General features: G+C 32.7%; 1 protein-coding gene across 2 annotated transcripts in view; it reads right to left on the bottom strand.

Annotated features, from left to right (window-relative positions):
- Nucleotides 1–4077: 4077 nt before the first annotated feature.
- Neurl4 (neuralized E3 ubiquitin protein ligase 4) overlaps nucleotides 4078–20295 on the bottom strand; it is a 306909-nt gene continuing 290691 nt past the window's right edge. The window contains exons 15-19 of one of the 2 annotated variants that reach the window (XM_072532633.1): nucleotides 10217–10402; nucleotides 8544–8793; nucleotides 8394–8480; nucleotides 6975–7100; nucleotides 4078–4964 (exon numbers count right to left, since the gene is read on the bottom strand). In XM_072532633.1, coding sequence (XP_072388734.1) covers nucleotides 4717–4964; nucleotides 6975–7100; nucleotides 8394–8480; nucleotides 8544–8793; nucleotides 10217–10402 — 897 coding nt within the window. In that variant the 3' untranslated portion in view covers nucleotides 4078–4716. The remainder of the gene's footprint in view (nucleotides 4965–6974; nucleotides 7101–8393; nucleotides 8481–8543; nucleotides 8794–10216; nucleotides 10403–20295) is intronic. The other variant, XM_072532632.1, reaches the window with a different exon arrangement.

The following is a 20295-nucleotide window of genomic DNA, read 5'->3' as shown; positions in this document are numbered from 1 at the left end:
AAACGTATTGTGCGTGAGAAACAACTAACAAATGGTTTTAAACCTCCATATACAAATCAGCGTGGACGAAAACCTGTTAAGTTGGATGAATCCCAAAAAAATATCCTCCGCAGAACTCTACATTATTTTTTTTTAAATAGGGCTCCAACTCTCAAATCTATTTTAAGTAAAATAGGCGAAATCGATAAATTTCCTTAAATGAGCCGTGAATTATTACGAAAAGCATTAAAAGATCTTAATTTTCGATATATAAAACGATGCCGGAATTTCATTTTAACAGATAAGGAAGTAATAATATTATGGCGACGTAATTGTCTACGCTGAATTCAGGAATATCGTGCGGCAAAACGAAAAATTTATTACCTCGACAAGACTTGGGTTAACGCTGGACACACAGTCACCAAAGTTTGGCAAGATACAACAGTAACGAATGCACAATAAGCCTTTGTTGAAGGTTTATTGACAAGATTGAGAGCGCCATCAGGTAGGGGCCAGCGTCATATTGGCAGCGATACTGGTTTTCTGCAAAACGGTGCTCTTGTTTTTATATCGAAGAAAACTGGAGTATTATGAAGACATGAACTCCATATGATTCGAGAACATTCTCCAGCGTGTATATAGTAACTCTGTCATAGTATTGGATAATGCATCTTTGTTGAACACATTCAAACGATAGCCGATAGAAAATCCATCATGCTGAGCTGGCTATAAAAAAAATGTATTTCATTTACAGAGGATATGGTCAAAGCAGAGTTAATGACAATAATCAAGGAACATCGTGGTAGACATCGTCAATATGCTGTTGATTCAATGGCTAGACTCCATGGTATTACTGTTTTGAAACTACCATTGAGAGTTGAATCCAATTGAAATAATTTGGACTTAAATGAAGGGATATGTTGCCGGAGAGAACGTAACATTTAAAATTGGCGATGTTCAATGCCTATTACAAACCAGTATAGATTGCATACATCCTACAAATTGGAAGAACGCCATTGCCCGTTTATTGAAAATGGAAGAGAAAATGTGGAAGTTGGATGGGATAATAACGATGAATGATGATAATAAATAATGATAACGAGTCAGAAGACTCAAAGGATTCCTAGGATTCCGATGATTTATAAACCAAGCTGTAAAACGGTTAAGAATGAATTTCTTAACCGACTAGAATAAAACCGTGGGTCAAATAGCCAAGCGGACCAGACTTCACTGCGAATCATCTACTGAATGGATGGTTCAAATCCTGGCCAGCAATCAAAAAGGGTTACTTAACAGTATAAAGTCTAAATAGTATGCTACTTGGCCTAGAATACGCTGGTGTATCGGATATAATAGATAGATAATTTATCTATCGGTATTAGTATAAACTAAAAACGGTGCTATTTTTGTTTTGTTTTCTGTTATCTGTTATATTATGAATTAAAATGAATTGGGATACTTCCTTATATAAAAAAATAAACGATTAAGAACATTTGTAAAAAGAATACATTTAAAAAATAAAAGTCATTCTTCCTCAAAAACTTTTTGTTAAATTATGAAATTATGCACTTAGATGTTGCGGTATTCAGAGTCGTTCAGTCGACTAATATTGAGCATTATTTAACTCATTTTAATAAAAACAAATATATCTCCAACCGACGAAAAATAAAGAAATTGAGACAATCATACACAGAGATCAAAACAATTTAGTAAATCCACAAGGAAACTAAATTCCTGTAGTTGGCTGTATACCATGTATCACAATTTTTTTTAATTCGTTTATAAAAAGTATATTAATATAAAAACCTGATCGGGCTATATCCCAGAACGTTTTCGCAATAACTATTACATCATCAGTGCTATCTGAATTTACATGTTTGAAACCACTAAAAAACCCTTTAAATGTTTAACTTCTAGATTGCTAAAGTAGAAACCCTCAATTTAGAAGAGTGATATCATAGTTTAAACGCGGAATATCCTCAAATTTAAATGTACACAGCGGCCATCGAAAACTGCCTGTTTTCTCGATTGCAATTTGCGTTTCCTCATAAGAAATTACAGAATATATAAAGTAGTATATTTATTTGTGCTTCTCTATAGTAGACTTGACCAGAAGTTGTAGTACAATGTAGCCAAATCTTGTTCACAAGTAGTAATTATGGTCATACAAAACCTGTATTCTCCATGCAGCGATTATTACCGTCATAAAAATACAAAAAAAACCTGATTTTTTCAATAGTAAAAATTAAGCACAAAATTGTAATGAAATAAATTTTATTTATATGTTCCGTTTCGTTACATATTTAAATTTATAAAATAAAAATCGATATTTTAAAACAATATTTTTCAATCGTTTGGCAACTTTGGAATTAGCGACGGAATTCCGTTTCAATGCAGATCCACAGAAAGCCGTAAGACTAGTTTTTGTCGAGCGAGTGCCCATCAACAATAGGTTATTTACATTGGCGTTTCTGAGGGTAGGGTAATTTATGCGATAAGTTTGTGTTATTGATAAAACGTGTTATTGATAATACGAGTGTTATAGTTTGTCGTTTCATAGTAAATTTTTAGTTATATTCTGTGATTATTTGGTTTGAGTTTTATTGGAGTTGGACGAAAAACCGAGTTGTTCCAAGAGAAGACTGCAAAATTCTGATGTTGATTCCAAAAATGAAATGCCCAAAAGAGACGGAAAATGTTAACGTCCGAAGAGAAGGTAATAATACGAAACGTTTATGAAGGAATTGTCGGCAGAAAAATGGAATTAAATGTTAGCCAAGCGGTCGACATTTGTAGCAGTTTAACAAAAGTATCCGTTAGCTGTATTTATCGTGTACTTAAAAATACATCGGAAAATAAAAAGCAAGAAAAAGGTAAAACTAGAAGTAGGAAAAGCATTGTTTTGGATGACGAGACAAGGAATATTATACGTCGAAAAATTCATTCATTTTATTTTCGGAGTGAAATTCCAACACTGAAAAATATTTCTCAAGAGCTCGAAAACGATGACTCCTTACCCAAGATATCTCCTAGAGTCTTAACCAGGACCATGCGTGAAATGAACTTTCGATATGTAAAACTCAACAGAAAAAGTATGCTATTAGAAAAAAATAAAATTATTGTGCGGAGAAGAAAATATTTAGAAGAAATACACAAAATTCGCAGCACTGGACGCAAAATATGTTATTTGGATGAAATCTGGATTAACCAAGGTTGGAAAAGGTCATACAGTTGGAAAAGTTTGGCAAGATTTAAATGTCAAAAGTAAACGCGAAGCATTTATAGAAGGCTGATATACAGGATTAAAAGCTCCATCAGGAAAGGGACGGCGTTTAATCGTCACCCATATAGGAAGTGATACAGGGTTTCATGATGAAGGAGGTTTTCTTCAATTTGAGTCGAAAAAAACAGGTGATTATTAGAGAAATTGAAAGGGAGGATTCAACAATGGCTTACAGAAAAGGGGATTGCATACGAAGAATCAATGCTCAAAATTTAGCTCCTTGACATTGCATGGTTAAGGAAAATTGAATATCTTAAATATGCTGTAGATGAAACTGCAAAAGATTATGGTGTCAAAGTTCTGCGTCTACCACCTTATCATTGCGAACTTAATCCCATTGAACTTATCTGGGAGCAAGTGAAAGGAGAAGTAGCACGCAATAACAAAACGTTCAAATTAAACGAAATTAATAAACTTTTGATTCAAGCAATCCTCCATGTAACTCCAGAGAAATGGGCTAAATGTATAGGCAACATAATTAAAGAAGAACATCGTATGTGGGAACTTGACACTTATATAAAAGTTTTACTAGAGCCAATTATAATTACACCAGGTGGTGAAGATAATGACAGCGATAGCAGCACTGCATCTTCAGGTTTAGACAGCGAATAATCTTTTCTAATAGTTTAATAAGAACATCAGCATAAAAAAAACCAAAAACAAAAAAAAACGAGAAGAACATAGTAAGTGTGTATAGTGTTTGTGTTTAAACACATCAAACATTATTTTTATTTTGTTTTTATAGAATTTTATTTTGTTTTATAGGATTTTATTTTGTTTTGTTTTATACTGTTTAAGTGTTTTGTTCATTTTATTTAATAAGACAATATGGCTCTTGGCGAACACCCATTTAAAAAAAGTATCGCGCCACAAGACATACCTCTGGGGTGGTGTGGAAACTGTCTTAAAATTTGTTTTAAAAAAATTTCATAGTGAAAAATAAAATATAATTAACGTTAAAATAAAAGTAAGTGTACGTCACTGGATTTCCAAACAGCTTTCCGCATTTCTGGGCCTTTAAACGATGACTCACTCTCTCAAATAGTGAAATTATACCATAGTTCAGTAGATAGTTGCTATCAACGATGTTACTATCAACAAGTCCTCTCAGACACTTCGTCTAAAGACTATCAACCCCAGTGGAGTCTTACGTTGCCATGTAATCAATTTCTTTTGTAACTTAAACATTATAGTTTTTAAATATCAAACATGTAAGTTAATTTAAATACATTTCAAGGGTTTTTACCCATATATTTAGTGGCTTCTAACAAGTAAATACAGATAGCGCTGATGATATAATAGTTATTCCGAAAACGTTCTGTGACGTAGCCCGATAGGGTTTTTATATTAATATATCTTTTATAAGGAATCCAAAAAAATAATAAATAGTCCAAACTTAATAAAACAAAATTGTTATTTCAAAAATAACTACTCATGTTTAATCTACTACCCTTCTACTGAATTTTTAATAAGAGAGCATTAAGTACCAAAGCTCCACTTTCTTTGGTGCTCCATTCAGTAACATCAGTGTCTCTTGATATAGAATATGCGCCGGGTTTGACCAACAATTGAAAGGCTGCATAAACTTCTCGATTGTTTTCAGTTTTATATCCCTTCGTAAGGATAGTCTGTAAAGACGGGTAGAATACTATTTGTACGTCGTCAGCTTTTTGTCCAGTAAAATTGCACCATTTTGCTTGACCTACAAAAAATAGTAAAATAACTATAAAATTGTTCAATATCGTTTTTAACATCGAATAAATTGATTAGAGTGAAGATGAATTTAATATTTTAGCTTTCTCAGAAAAAAACAAGTAAATTTTCAGAATATTTTTTTTAATTTGACAAGAAATTAAAAGTTACTGCTTTTGCAAGCACTTTTGATGTTAGAATTTTAGATGACGGTAGCCAAGATTGTACTATATAACTATGCATATATTATGGAATTAAACATTAAATTATGTATTAAGTCAATAATTTAATGTATTTTTTTTGGTAAATCAATAAATTGTTTAAATTTTAATATTTTGCATCCAGTCACATCAGTGGCATCAGATGCACAACTACTTCTTCTTCCTATGCCGTCCCCATTAACGGAGGTTGGCGACCACATTTCTAAAAGTTTCTCTGTCTTTTGCAACGTGGAATAATTCTTCTACAGTCATGTTTGTCCAGTCTCGAATATTTCGCAGCTATGACTTCCTCTTTCTACCTATTCCCTTTTTGCCATCGACTCTACCCTGCATGATGACCTACAGAAGACTATATTTATCATTCCTCAGTATGTGTCCAAGGTATGCAGTCTTGCGTACTTTTATTGTTCTCAACAATTTTTTGTCTCGATCCATCCTTCTCAGCACTTCCTCATTGGTGACCCTGGCAGTCCATGGAATTCTCAACATTGTCCGGTATATCCAAATTTCAAAGTTTTCAAGCTCCTTAACTATTGGCGCTTTTAACGTCCATGTTTCTACCCCATACAATAGTTGGGACCAGACGTAACCTTCAACAAACGCAGTCTCAGCGCAGTATTCAGATTTTTGTCACAGAACAATTGCTTGAATTTTAAGAACGCTGCCCTTGCCATTTCTATTCGTACCCTGATCTCTTGGTCTGGATCTAATTCTGTGTTCATGTAAGATCCGAGATATTTATATTTTTCAGTCTCTCTATTTGCTGTCCACCAAGGGTTAGTTGTTCATTATTTATTGGACTCCTTGATACTATCATAAATTTGGTCTTATCTGTGTTGATGTCAAGTCCCATTTGAATGCATTCACTATTTATTGCATCTAGTAAAGTTTGTAGTTCTTCTATACTCTCAGCCATAATTACCGTATCATCTGCAAATCTCATGGTGTTTACGATTTCTCAACCAATTATTATTCACTCTTTTCTTTCCCATAAGGCTTTTCTGAATATGACCTGTGAGTACACGTTGAAAAGCGTCGGAGACAAGACGCATCCTTGCCTGACCCCTCTCGCAATCGGTATATTATTTGTTTCTATATCGTTCACCATTACTAATGCTTTCTGGTTCCAGTATATAGCCTTAATAAACTCAATGTTTTTTTTGTCTAAATTGATGTTTTTTAATTCATCTATTAACTTCATATGCTGCACTCGGTCAAAGACCTTCATAAGGTCGATGAAGCATACATATGCACTCTTGTTATATTCCCTAGTCTGCAAGAGTACCATCAACGAAAATGATGCCTCTCTTGTACCCATGCCTCCTCTGAAGCCAAGCTGCGTTTGATCTATCTGCTCCTCATATTTCTTATAAATTCGTTTTAGAACAATTTTCAAGAGAATCTTTAAAAGGCGGCGCAACTACGTACCTATAAAATATATATGTTTATATGTTATAAAAATAATATTTTTTTAATTTTACAATGTTACAAGTCATTATATATTTTATTCAAATGTAAATAACAGCGAAAATAAATACTTATTTAGGTACACATATATGTACTAAACGAATTTTTTTCGTAAACCACTGGCATTCCGGAAACAAGAGTCGGCCATTGTTATCAACTACTTTGGACGCAAATATTTATTCATAGGTTCCATCCTCAGTATATTACATCGTTGTAAACAACCATTCTGAATATATTATGAGAAGACACAACTACATTTCTTAATATGATTAATAAAATACTTTTTTTATCTATGTAATAAAATATTTTATGATTGTAATACTTTCTTTTACCTTTAGTAAGAGGTTGTCCTCTATCTAAAATACATCTAACTCCACCAAGCTTGGTAAAATAAAACGCGTAATGCCATTTATCAGTTGACATATTTTCGGAAATAGATAATGGAAACTTAACCCAACCTAAAAAAGAAAGAGTAAAATGAATCATATAGGGTGATTACGTATTTCTAAATTTATATTTATTGTTGATAAATACTTAATTTTCTAAGTTAGGTACATCTTTTTACATTTCGTCTTTATTATAATTGTTTTCTTATCAAAATCGCCTGATCTGTTAAATATCATCTTTGAAAAATACCACAAAATTGTAGACTTGTAGATTGCTAAACTTTATAGAATATTATAGTATTTTTAACTAAACATATCGAATTTATTCATTCATGCATTTCATCAATTCATTTTAGCGGAAGATATTTTAAAAAAGAAATGATAAGTCATCGCAAGAGGCCTAGCACATATAAAATAAACACTGCATAAGCTAAAGAAATTCGAAGAGTTAAAAGCACGGGCTATCCTGTGCAACAACGCGTAGCCCCTATTCAAGATGTCTAAAATGTTTGTAAATTAGTATTTTTTTCTTATAATCTTATATCAGATAAGACAGCCGGATTTGTGATCTATAATTTCGGCGTGAATAATACGACATAAAACTGGCAATTCATCACTACCTCACTTGAATTATTTAGAATGCGTTCTGTGGGACTTCAGCATACCCCCACATAGTCAGGATACTCATATATCTTTCAGTTTAATTTAACCAATTGTTAAAAATAATCTAGCACCAACTTATATAATTATAACTATATAATTACGAAGAACATTTTGGGACATTTTAGGGGTTACTATACTACATTCATGCACTATTTGTTGTCATAGTTCTTCTAATGAAGCTGTAATGGTGTTATAACTTACTTTTTAAATAACCCCATTTGAAGAAGTCCAGGTGAGTTAAATCGGTGTTTTATTGAATGGACAGCAAGATCACCGATTTAACTCTCCTGGACTTCTTCATATGGGGCTATTTAAAAGGAAGATTTATAATACCACTCTCTAGTAACCTCTAAAATGCTCCAAAATGTTCTTTGTAATTTCGAACAGCTACTTTGTAATAATTGTATGGACGTTGGTAGATATCATTTTAAACATTTAAGTAAACAGTTATAGCCGATGAGTAAAATGTTTGGAATTATGAATTTAATAATTTAAAATCTAGTTCATTTTATTTAGGTTACATTTAATAAAGTTTCGTATTAATGTCGCAAATTTAGTTTTAATGTAGGTTTTAGCATAAGCGGAAATTGATACTAGCAAAACATAGGCTTTACGTTTAGTTTTTATAAGCTGTAACACTTTCAATAAACTGATAATTTTTCATAAAAATATAATATCGATAATCTCGATTCAAACATTTACCTAACAAATTTTCTTTTTCATCAGAACTTCTGGCCTTTGAACAGTATTGGCAATAACATATTGGCTCTTCTACATTAAAGTAGTGATCTGAAATTAGTAAAAATATTATAATAAAAGAATCGATTATGTAAAAAATATTAAAAATATTACCTGGTAGTAACAACTTCTTTTTAAACTTTTCGACTTCTTCTTTATATGGACACGATTTCAAAGGAGTATTGCTGTGAGAAGTTTTCATAATAACGGAACTTGTAACACTAGTACTAGCAGAAGGTATAGGAAGGGTTAATTTCGTTTCAGAACCTTCTTTTTCACAAGATTCTAAATCAGCTTTTTCACAGTCGATACTCTTTTTAATAATTACCTGTTCTTCCTGTGCTACTTTATTTAGTATTTTAATCTAAAAATTAATAAAGTTCATCATACAAAAATAATTTAAAAAGTTATTTAGGTCATATGCGGATACTAATGCTTAAAAACAAGACTTCGCTTTTGTGATTTTCTCAATTACTCTCTAAGTAATATTACCGATTACAGCGATGAATGGAAATATAAAAGTCCGGACTGATACTTAAAATAACTTTTACTAATGTAATTGTTTGTACAGTCCAAGTTCAGTAATATTTAAGCTCATATTGGATGAGGTAATATTACAAGCAAAAATGAAAAGAGATATTAAATGGAAAATAAGGAAACAAAAATAATAGGTTATACAGATGAGGCAGTCCTGATAGCGGAAAATGAAGACGGCTTGCAGCGAATACTACATCAATTTACCATGAAGGGTAAGGTGTTCAATATGAAAATATCGCCACAAAACACAGCCTAGTAATAGCAACAGTCTATTAATATCAAAACCACCAATAAGGAGTAAACTAGAAATTGAAAATTATATGGTAGAACAAGTAATGAAATTTAAATGCCCAGAAATCAATTTATCAAGTGATAACAATATCAACGAAGAACTCAGGGAACAAGTGGCAAAAGCAAGTAGAACAGCTTGATACAATATGAAGAAACAAAGGACATAGACAAGAACGGGGCAGAGCTAGAGCGTTGAACAGAACAAGAAGTATTAGAGGTATTATAATATAACTCATCCACGATACCACGTTATAGCAATGTCAATGGAGAAGAGAATATATGTAATCCTAAAAATATTTTTGTTAGCCAGACAACTGCACAGCAGGTGATCAAAGTGTTGGATGGGCACATTCCAAGCACACACTTCAACCCAATCACTACCAAAGCTAGAGCTAATGTATCTCCCAAAAACTGTGATTATACCACTTCTTCAAAGGGTTCGAAATTATGGTTCTAGGGAGAATTTCTCAGACTTTGGATTCGGAAAAGATTTCTAGGGTTGGTTTCGGACATGGAAAATGCTGCAGTTAGGTTTAAAACTATAAAACAATACATCTAGGATGGATTTGAGAAACGAATAATCACTAGAGCTATCTTCATAGACCTCCCTGAAGCTTATCACACAACCATCACATACTATTTGTCTTCAAGATATACCACCACTAAAAACTCCCACCTTGTAAGCATAACCAATGACTTCTGAGTGCCAGTAATTTAGTGAATTATGAGTGATTTCTCTATGAGCGGTTCGTTTAACATTACATGGGTAACTTTATCGATTTCTGGAACTTTTCCTGTAGATTAATATAAGTGTTATCTTTTCGTTATTACTAGAATCTCATTTTTTTCTTTACTTATAAATATATAAATATTTTTTACAAAACATGTCTTAATATTTTAAAGCTTAATGGTTGCATATTTGTTGTAGGTACATAAAAAATAGGGTGGGGAATACATACCTGTTGACACTGACCGTAAAGGTCAAAAATCGCATAAATTGACTGACCCATTGGAAAATTCAAGGCCAAAGGTTCTTCTTCAATACCGTTTATTGAGATCTGCAGACATCTTGACTCCGTAAGAATTAATCCTACTTTATCACCAATAGTTAGGTCGCCCAATCGTTCGCCATAATTTGAACATGACTAAAATAAAAAAAGGCAATATTATAGTATAAAAGATCAAAAACAAATTAAATTGGCGTTAGAAAATTCAAAATAAATATTAAGTTTAATACAACAGAAATACCTCAATATTATGAAGCCACAACCCTCTAAATTCTACTCTTTTTATTAAACTACATAAACCTTCTTCTTCTTCTCGTAGCACTACAACTTGGGGTGGGTTTTGGCTGACTGCACAACTTGCTTCCATCTTGAACGGTCGTCCATAATAGTTGGGTCAGTGGGTAGCCCCATTGTTCTTAAATCTGATCATATATTGTCTTTCCATCGCATTGGTGGACGTCCTAAGGTCCTTCTTCCTGTGGGGGCTTCCTCCCATATTAACTTGGCAAGGCGGTTATTAGGGAGTCTATGGACATGGCCAGCCCATCTTAGACGTTAAGATTTAATCTCTTGGACCATACCTATCGCTCGCTCTATACATCTTGACCTTAGCATTTGTTATCATTCGGTATTGGTTGCTATATTAATGTAGTGATAAGGCCCAAAGATTCTTCTGATGATTTTCCTCTCAAAACCTCTAAGTGTTCTTTGGTCAGGGTCCGCGTCTTACACCCATATATGAGCACCAGTCTAATCACCCTTTTATATATTCTAATCTTTGATATTCGTGTTAGGCTTTTAGATTTAATAGTATTGTGGAGGCTGTACGTACATCTGTTTGCTGTCTGAATTCTTCCTTTAATCTCTTCCGCGATATCGTTATATGCTTAGATTGTTGCTCCGAGATATTTAAAACTCTCCACTCTTTCAAAGTTATATGGGTCTATTGTAACATTTTGCCCTATTCTATCTCGTCCCTTTTGTCTGTTGATGCACATGTATTTGGTTTTCTCTTCGTTTACCCTTAAACCAGTTTTCTTCGCCTCTACCTCCAATTTATTAAAAGTCTCCTTCACATTGGTGACTGTGTTTCCCACAATGTCAATGTCATCTGCGTATGCTAGTAGTAATTTTGGTCCATTTACTGTCAGTAATTCTATTTTAAGTTGTGCTGCTCTTACTACTTTCTCCAGGATAATATTAAAGAGGAGAGGTTACAGCGCATCACCTTGTTTCAGGCCACTGCTTATTTCGAAAGATTCTGAGAGTTTGTTACCTATCCGTACTCTGGATCTACAGCTATTCACACATAACTTAACAAGCTGGATAAGTTTTTTTGGAACTGAAAGATGCATTCCACATCTGATTCCTTTTAAAGCTGTCGTACGCCTGCCGGAAATCTATGAAGAGATTATGGATAGTTCTATTGAATTCCCATCCATTTTCAAGCAGCTGTCTTGTTGCTATTTGTAATAGTTGCTGATAGTTCTGATCTATGACATAAACCTGACCACCCAATAAGACCTGTTGTTTCTTTTTATACAGCTCCGTCATATACAATTTAAAAAAAACTGTTAGATATTATTTTAGAACACACTAAATTTTCATCCAAATTTACCGTCAAAACACATTAGAACTAGCAAAAAAAACACATTTTCGATTACCTAATAACTCCAGATTAATTTCATTTGACGTAAAAAATCTTTTTCGTAGTATTCCACCTACAGATTTTTGTTCTAGTAAAAACCTTTTTAGATCATAATATTTCAAATCATATTATTACATCTGAAATTTTGAAATTTGCAAAATCAAAACTTAGCCCATTAACGCACAGATTAACTTTTATTTTATAAATTTTACTTCAATTTTTACTACGTCTCTTTGACCTAAAGTTAGAAGGAAACATATTATGATTTCTTGTCAAATTTTAATTAGAAAAAAAATACAGACTGATAACATATGGTATCACTGGTAACTTATGATATATCCAATTTACAAAAAAATATTATTTAGAATGATACGAAACAAAACACTTAGTTCGACATCACATTTTATGCATTGTGTCCTCCCAAATATAGTACAACCAATTCCAGCGCGACGTCTTCTATTACAAGGAGCAACAAAATGATCGATTCTGTCATACCTTACTTCTGCGAAAGGTTCCATGTGAACCTTCTTTCTGCCAGCACCCGTCTATTTGATGCCATATCGAGTCAAAAAAACCTGAACTATTTCGCGATAAAAATCGAGGTTGGATACATTTTTGTTATTTTTTCTGTAAATGATCTAGGCAGTGTTTACTGTGGTATCTACCATCCAAGTAAATATGGGCCAGTACCACTTCTTTCCCCTAACACCTATTCTGTAGTTTGCCACACACTGATCCTGAAGATCAGTTACGCCCATATTTTCATTGTACTTACATATACAATTTGGACGGTTTGTCATAAGGTGACGATGTTGCTGCTTGGAGTATCTCTTTAATAACAAAGTTGGTAAAACACCCGAAGAACTTGAAGCAACAGTAACCACTGAATTATCCATCCATCGAACTAATATTATTCCGTCGTCTTTATGTATTATATGTTCTGAGGTACCCTTGGATTTTTTAGAAAATGATGCTTTATTTGTATTACCCAACCGATTATCAAGAATTGTTCCAATTGCAGAATATCCTAGGTACTTCAGATAAGCAAACAAATTATAATTAGTAAACAAATTGTCAACATGAATGGCATAACGCAACTGTCTTTTATCGTCTGGTAAATCTTCCAAAAAATGTACTAAAGGAGCAGAACATTTTCCAAAAAGAGATTCATAAGATTTATTTCCAAGAGGATTGTTCCCTTGATATAAATCAAAATTGATCAGGTAGCCATCATTGGTATTTAAACATTTTTGGGCAAATTCCAATTTTAGGAAATTGTTTTTTTAATGTTAATATATACACTAGGTCTAACTTATTCCAAATATGTGTTTTTTTTCTATCCCCTACCCACAGTTTGGCAAAAATAATGGAAAAATCGAATTAAAAATTTTCGGTTTTTTCCATTTTCCGGCCAAACGGTGCATTTTCTCATAGGGGTATGTATATCTTTTTTGAATCAGTACGTCAGGTTTAATCGAAATAAATTAAATTTGGAACAAAATACAAAGTTTTTATTTTCACGAAATTTGCAAGACATGTAGACCTCCAATTGGAATTTTTTCTCACGAACCGTAAGACGTAGAAAAAATCTGAGTACTTGAGAAGAACAAGTAGCAAATTTTATGTAAGAAATGTGCACCAATTTGACTCTAGGACCGAAATTGACGCCAATATGTCCGGTTAAAGGATGTTTAAATGATGAACAAATATTACAAAAAATTATAGTTTTTTCCATTTTCCGGCCAAACGGTGCATTTTCTCATAAGGGTATGTATATCTTTTTTGAATCAGTACGTCAGACTTAATCGAAATAAATTAAATTTGGAACGAAATACAAAGTTTTTATTTTCACGAAATTTGCAAGACATGTAGACCTCCAATTGGAATTTTTTCTCACGAACCGTAAGACGTAGAAAAAATCTGAGCACTTGAGAAGGACAAGTAGCAAATTTTATGTAAGAAATGTGCACCGGTTTGACTCTAGGACCGGAATTGACGCCAATATATCCGATTAAAGGATGTTTAAATGATGAACAAATATTACAAAAAATTATAGTTTTTTCCATTTTCCGGCCAAACGGTGCATTTTCTCATAAGGGTATGTATATCTTTTTTGAATCAGTACGTCAGGATTAACAGAAATAAATTAAATTTGGAACGAAATACAAAGTTTTTATTTTCACGAAATTTGCAAGACATGTAGACCTACAATTGGAATTTTTTCTCACGAACCGTAAGACGTAGAAAAAATCTGAGCACTTGAGAAGAACAAGTAGCAAATTTTATGTAAGAAATGTGCACCGGTTTGACTCTAGGACCGGAATTGACGCCAATATATCCGATTAAAGGATGTTTAAATGATGAACAAATATTACAAAAAATTATAGTTTTTTCCATTTTCCCGCCAAACGGTGCATTTTCTCATAGGGGTATGTATATCTTTTTTGAATCAGTACGTCAGGCTTAATCGAAATCAATTAAATTTGGAACGAAATACAAAGTTTTTATTCTCACGAAATTTGCAAGACATGTAGACCTCCAATTGGAATTTTTTCTCACGAACCGTAAGACGTAGAAAAAATCTGAGGACTTGAGAAGAACAAGTAGCAAATTTTATGTAGGAAAAGTGCACCGGTTTAACTCTAGGACCGAAATTGACGCCAATATGCCCGATTATTGAATTTTGAAAAAAATCCAAGGGTACCCCCTTTAAACATTTTTGGGCAAATTCCAATTTTAGGAAATTGTTTTTTTAATGTTAATATATACAGTAGGTCTAACTTATTCCAAACATGTTTTTTTTTTCTATCCCCTACCCACAGTTTGGCAAAAATAATGGAAAAATCGAATTAAAAATTTTCAGTTTTTTCCATTTTCCGGCCAAACGGTGCATTTTCTCATAGGGGTATGTATATCTTTTTTAAATCAGTACGTCAGGCTTAATCGAAATAAATTAAATTTGGAACGAAATACAAAGTTTTTATTTTCACGAAATTTGCAAGACATGTAGACCTCCAATTGGAATTTTTTCTCACGAACCGTAAGACGTAGAACAAATCTGAGTACTTGAGAAGAACAAGTAGCAAATTTTATGTAAGAAATGTGCACCAATTTGACTCTAGGACCGAAATTGACGCCAATATGTCCGGTTAAAGGATGTTTAAATGATGAACAAATATTACAAAAAATTATAGTTTTTTCCATTTTCCGGCCAAACGGTGCATTTTCTCATAAGGGTATGTATATCTTTTTTGAATCAGTACGTCAGGCTTAATAGAAATAAATTAAATTTGGAACGAAATACAAAGTTTTTATTTTCACGAAATTTGCAAGACATGTAGACCTCCAATTGGAATTTTTTCTCACGAACCGTAAGACGTAGAAAAAATCTGAGCACTTGAGAAGAACAAGTAGCAAATTTTATGTAAGAAATGTGCACCGGTTTGACTCTAGGACCGGAATTGACGCCAATATATCCGATTAAAGGATGTTTAAATGATGAACAAATATTACAAAAAATTATAGTTTTTTCCATTTTCCGGCCAAACGGTGCATTTTCTCATAGGGGTATGTATATCTTTTTTGAATCAGTACGTCAGGCTTAATCGAAATAAATTAAATTTGGAACGAAATACAAAGTTTTTATTTTCACGAAATTTGCAAGACATGTAGACCTCCAATTGGAATTTTTTCTCACGAACCGTAAGACGTAGAAAAAATCTGAGTACTTGAGAAGAACAAGTAGCAAATTTTATGTAAGAAATGTGCACCAATTTGACTCTAGGACCGAAATTGACGCCAATATTCCCGATTATTGAATTTTGAAAAAAATCCAAGGGTACCCCCTTTAAACATTTTTGTGCAAATTCCAATTTTAGGAAATTGTTTTTTTAATGTTAATATATACACTAGGTCTAACTTATTCCAAATATGTGTTTTTTTTCTATCCCCTACCCACAGTTTGGCAAAAATAATTTAAAAATCGAATTAAAAATTTTCAGTTTTTTCCATTTTCCGGCCAAACGGTGCATTTTCTCATAGGGGTATGTATATCTTTTTTGAATCAGTACGTCAGGCTTAATCGAAATAAATTAAATTTGGAACGAAATACAAAGTTTTTATTTCACGAAATTTGCAAGACATGTAGACCTCCAATTGGAATTTTTTCTCACGAACCGTAAGACGTAGAAAAAATCTGAGCACTCGAGAAGAACAAGTAGCAAATTTTATGTAAGAAATGTGCACCGGTTTGACTCTAGGACCGGAATTGACGCCAATATATCCGATTAAAGGATGTTTAAATGATGAACAAATATTACAAAAAATTATAGTTTTTTCCATTTTCCGGCCAAACGGTGCATTCTCTCATAAGGGTATGTATATATTTTTTGAATCAGTACGTCAGGCTTAATAGAAATAAATTAAATTTGGAACGAAATACAAAGTTTTTATTCTCACGAAATTTGCAAGACATGTAGACCTCCAATTGGAATTTTTTCTCACGAACCGTAAGACGTAGAAAAAATCTGAGCACTTGAGAAGAACAAGTAGCAAATTTTATGTAAGAAATATGCACCAATTTGACTCTAGGACCGAAATTGACGCCAATATTCCCGATTATTGAATTTTGAAAAAAATCCAAAAACCCCCTTTAAACATTTTTGGGCAAATTCCAATTTTAGGAAATTGTTTTTTTAATGTTAATATATACACTAGGTCTAACTTATTCCAAATATGTTTTTTTTTTCTATCCCCTACCCACAGTTTGGCAAAAATAATGGAAAAATCGAATTAAAAATTTTCAGTTTTTTCCATTTTCCGGCCAAACGGTGCATTTTCTCATAGGGGTATGTATATCTTTTTTGAATCAGTACGTCAGGCTTAATCGAAATAAATTAAATTTGGAACGAAATACAAAGTTTTTATTTTCACGAAATTTGCAAGACATGTAGACCTCCAATTGGAATTTTTTCTCACGAACCGTAAGACGCAGAAAAAATCTGAGCACTTGAGAAGAACAAGTTGCAAATTTTATGTAGGAAAAGTGCACCAATTTGACTCTAGGACCGAAATTGACGCCAATATTCCCGATTATTGAATTTTGAAAAAAATCCAAAAACCCCCTTTAAACATTTTTGGGCAAATTCCAATTTTAGGAAATTGTTTTTTTAATGTTAATATATACACTAGGTCTAACTTATTCCAAATATGTTTTTTTTTCTATCCCCTACCCACAGTTTGGCAAAAATAATGGAAAAATCGAATTAAAAATTTTCAGTTTTTTCCATTTTCCGGCCAAACGGTGCATTTTCTCATAGGGGTATGTATATCTTTTTTGAATCAGTACGTCAGGCTTAATCGAAATAAATTAAATTTGGAACGAAATACAAAGTTTTTATTTCACGAAATTTGCAAGACATGTAGACCTCCAATTGGAATTTTTTCTCACGAACCGTAAGACGTAGAAAAAATCTGAGCACTCGAGAAGAACAAGTAGCAAATTTTATGTAAGAAATGTGCACCGGTTTGACTCTAGGACCGGAATTGACGCCAATATATCCGATTAAAGGATGTTTAAATGATGAACAAATATTACAAAAAATTATAGTTTTTTCCATTTTCCGGCCAAACGGTGCATTCTCTCATAAGGGTATGTATATATTTTTTGAATCAGTACGTCAGGCTTAATAGAAATAAATTAAATTTGGAACGAAATACAAAGTTTTTATTCTCACGAAATTTGCAAGACATGTAGACCTCCAATTGGAATTTTTTCTCACGAACCGTAAGACGTAGAAAAAATCTGAGCACTTGAGAAGAACAAGTAGCAAATTTTATGTAAGAAATATGCACCAATTTGACTCTAGGACCGAAATTGACGCCAATATTCCCGATTATTGAATTTTGAAAAAAATCCAAAAACCCCCTTTAAACATTTTTGGGCAAATTCCAATTTTAGGAAATTGTTTTTTTAATGTTAATATATACACTAGGTCTAACTTATTCCAAATATGTTTTTTTTTCTATCCCCTACCCACAGTTTGGCAAAAATAATGGAAAAATCGAATTAAAAATTTTCAGTTTTTTCCATTTTCCGGCCAAACGGTGCATTTTCTCATAGGGGTATGTATATCTTTTTTGAATCAGTACGTCAGGCTTAATCGAAATAAATTAAATTTGGAACGAAATACAAAGTTTTTATTTTCACGAAATTTGCAAGACATGTAGACCTCCAATTGGAATTTTTTCTCACGAACCGTAAGACGCAGAAAAAATCTGAGCACTTGAGAAGAACAAGTTGCAAATTTTATGTAGGAAAAGTGCACCAATTTGACTCTAGGACCGAAATTGACGCCAATATTCCCGATTATTGAATTTTGAAAAAAATCCAAAAACCCCCTTTAAACATTTTTGGGCAAATTCCAATTTTAGGAAATTGTTTTTTTAATGTTAATATATACACTAGGTCTAACTTATTCCAAATATGTTTTTTTTTCTATCCCCTACCCACAGTTTGGCAAAAATAATGGAAAAATCGAATTAAAAATTTTCAGTTTTTTCCATTTTCCGGCCAAACGGTGCATTTTCTCATAGGGGTATGTATATCTTTTTTGAATCAGTACGTCAGGCTTAATCGAAATAAATTAAATTTGGAACGAAATACAAAGTTTTTATTTCACGAAATTTGCAAGACATGTAGACCTCCAATTGGAATTTTTTCTCACGAACCGTAAGACGTAGAAAAAATCTGAGCACTCGAGAAGAACAAGTAGCAAATTTTATGTAAGAAATGTGCACCGGTTTGACTCTAGGACCGGAATTGACGCCAATATATCCGATTAAAGGATGTTTAAATGATGAACAAATATTACAAAAAATTATAGTTTTTTCCATTTTCCGGCCAAACGGTGCATTCTCTCTTAAGGGTATGTATATATTTTTTGAATCAGTACGTCAGGCTTAATAGAAATAAATTAAATTTGGAACGAAATACAAAGTTTTTATTTTCACGAAATTTGCAAGACATGTAGACCTCCAATTGGAATTTTTTCTCACGAACCGTAAGACGTAGAAAAAATCTGAGTACTTGAGAAGGACAAGTAGCAAATTTTATGTAAGAAATGTGCACCGGTTTGACTCTAGGACCGGAATTGACGCCAATATATCCGATTAAAGGATGTTTAAATGATGAACAAATATTACAAAAAATTATAGTTTTTTCCATTTTCCGGCCAAACGGTGCATTCTCTCATAAGGGTATGTATATATTTTTTGAATCAGTACGTCAGGCTTAATAGAAATAAATTAAATTTGGAACGAAATACAAAGTTTTTATTCTCACGAAATTTGCAAGACATGTAGACCTCCAATTGGAATTTTTTCTCACGAACCGTAAGACGTAGAAAAAATCTGAGCACTTGAGAAGAACAAGTAGCAAATTTTATGTAGGAAAAGTGCACCGGTTTGACTCTAGGACCGAAATTGACGCCAATATGCCCGATTATTGAATTTTGAAAAAAATCCAAGGGTACCCCCTTTAAACATTTTTGGGCAAATTCCAATTTTAGGAAATTGTTTTTTTAATGTTAATATATACACTAGGTCTAACTTATTCCAAATATGTTTTTTTTTTCTATCCCCTACCCACAGTTTGGCAAAAATAATGGTAAAATCGAATTAAAAATTTTCAGTTTTTTCCATTTTCCGGCCAAACGGTGCATTTTCTCATAGGGGTATGTATATCTTTTTTGAATCAGTACGTCAGGCTTAATCGAAATAAATTAAATTTGGAACGAAATACAAAGTTTTTATTTTCACGAAATTTGCAAGACATGTAGACCTCCAATTGGAATTTTTTCTCACGAACCGTAAGACGTAGAAAAAATCTGAGTACTTGAGAAGAACAAGTAGCAAATTTTATGTAAGAAATGTGCACCAATTTGACTCTAGGACCGAAATTGACGCCAATATGTCCGGTTAAAGGATGTTTAAATGATGAACAAATATTACAAAAAATTATAGTTTTTTCCATTTTCCGGCCAAACGGTGCATTTTCTCATAGGGGTATGTATATCTTTTTTGAATCAGTACGTCAGGCTTAATCGAAATAAATTAAATTTGGAACGAAATACAAAGTTTTTATTTTCACGAAATTTGCAAGACATGTAGACCTCCAATTGGAATTTTTTCTCACGAACCGTAAGACGTAGAAAAAATCTGAGCACTTGAGAAGAACAAGTAGCAAATTTTATGTAAGAAATGTGCACCGGTTTGACTCTAGGACCGGAATTGACGCCAATATATCCGATTAAAGGATGTTTAAATGATGAACAAATATTACAAAAAATTATAGTTTTTTCCATTTTCCGGCCAAACGGTGCAT

This window comes from Diabrotica undecimpunctata, chromosome 5, assembly GCF_040954645.1.
Source record: "Diabrotica undecimpunctata isolate CICGRU chromosome 5, icDiaUnde3, whole genome shotgun sequence".
NCBI lineage: Eukaryota > Metazoa > Arthropoda > Insecta > Coleoptera > Chrysomelidae > Diabrotica > Diabrotica undecimpunctata.
The sequence above is the reverse complement of the archived record's forward strand: the minus strand, read 5'-3'. Positions and strand labels throughout refer to the sequence as shown.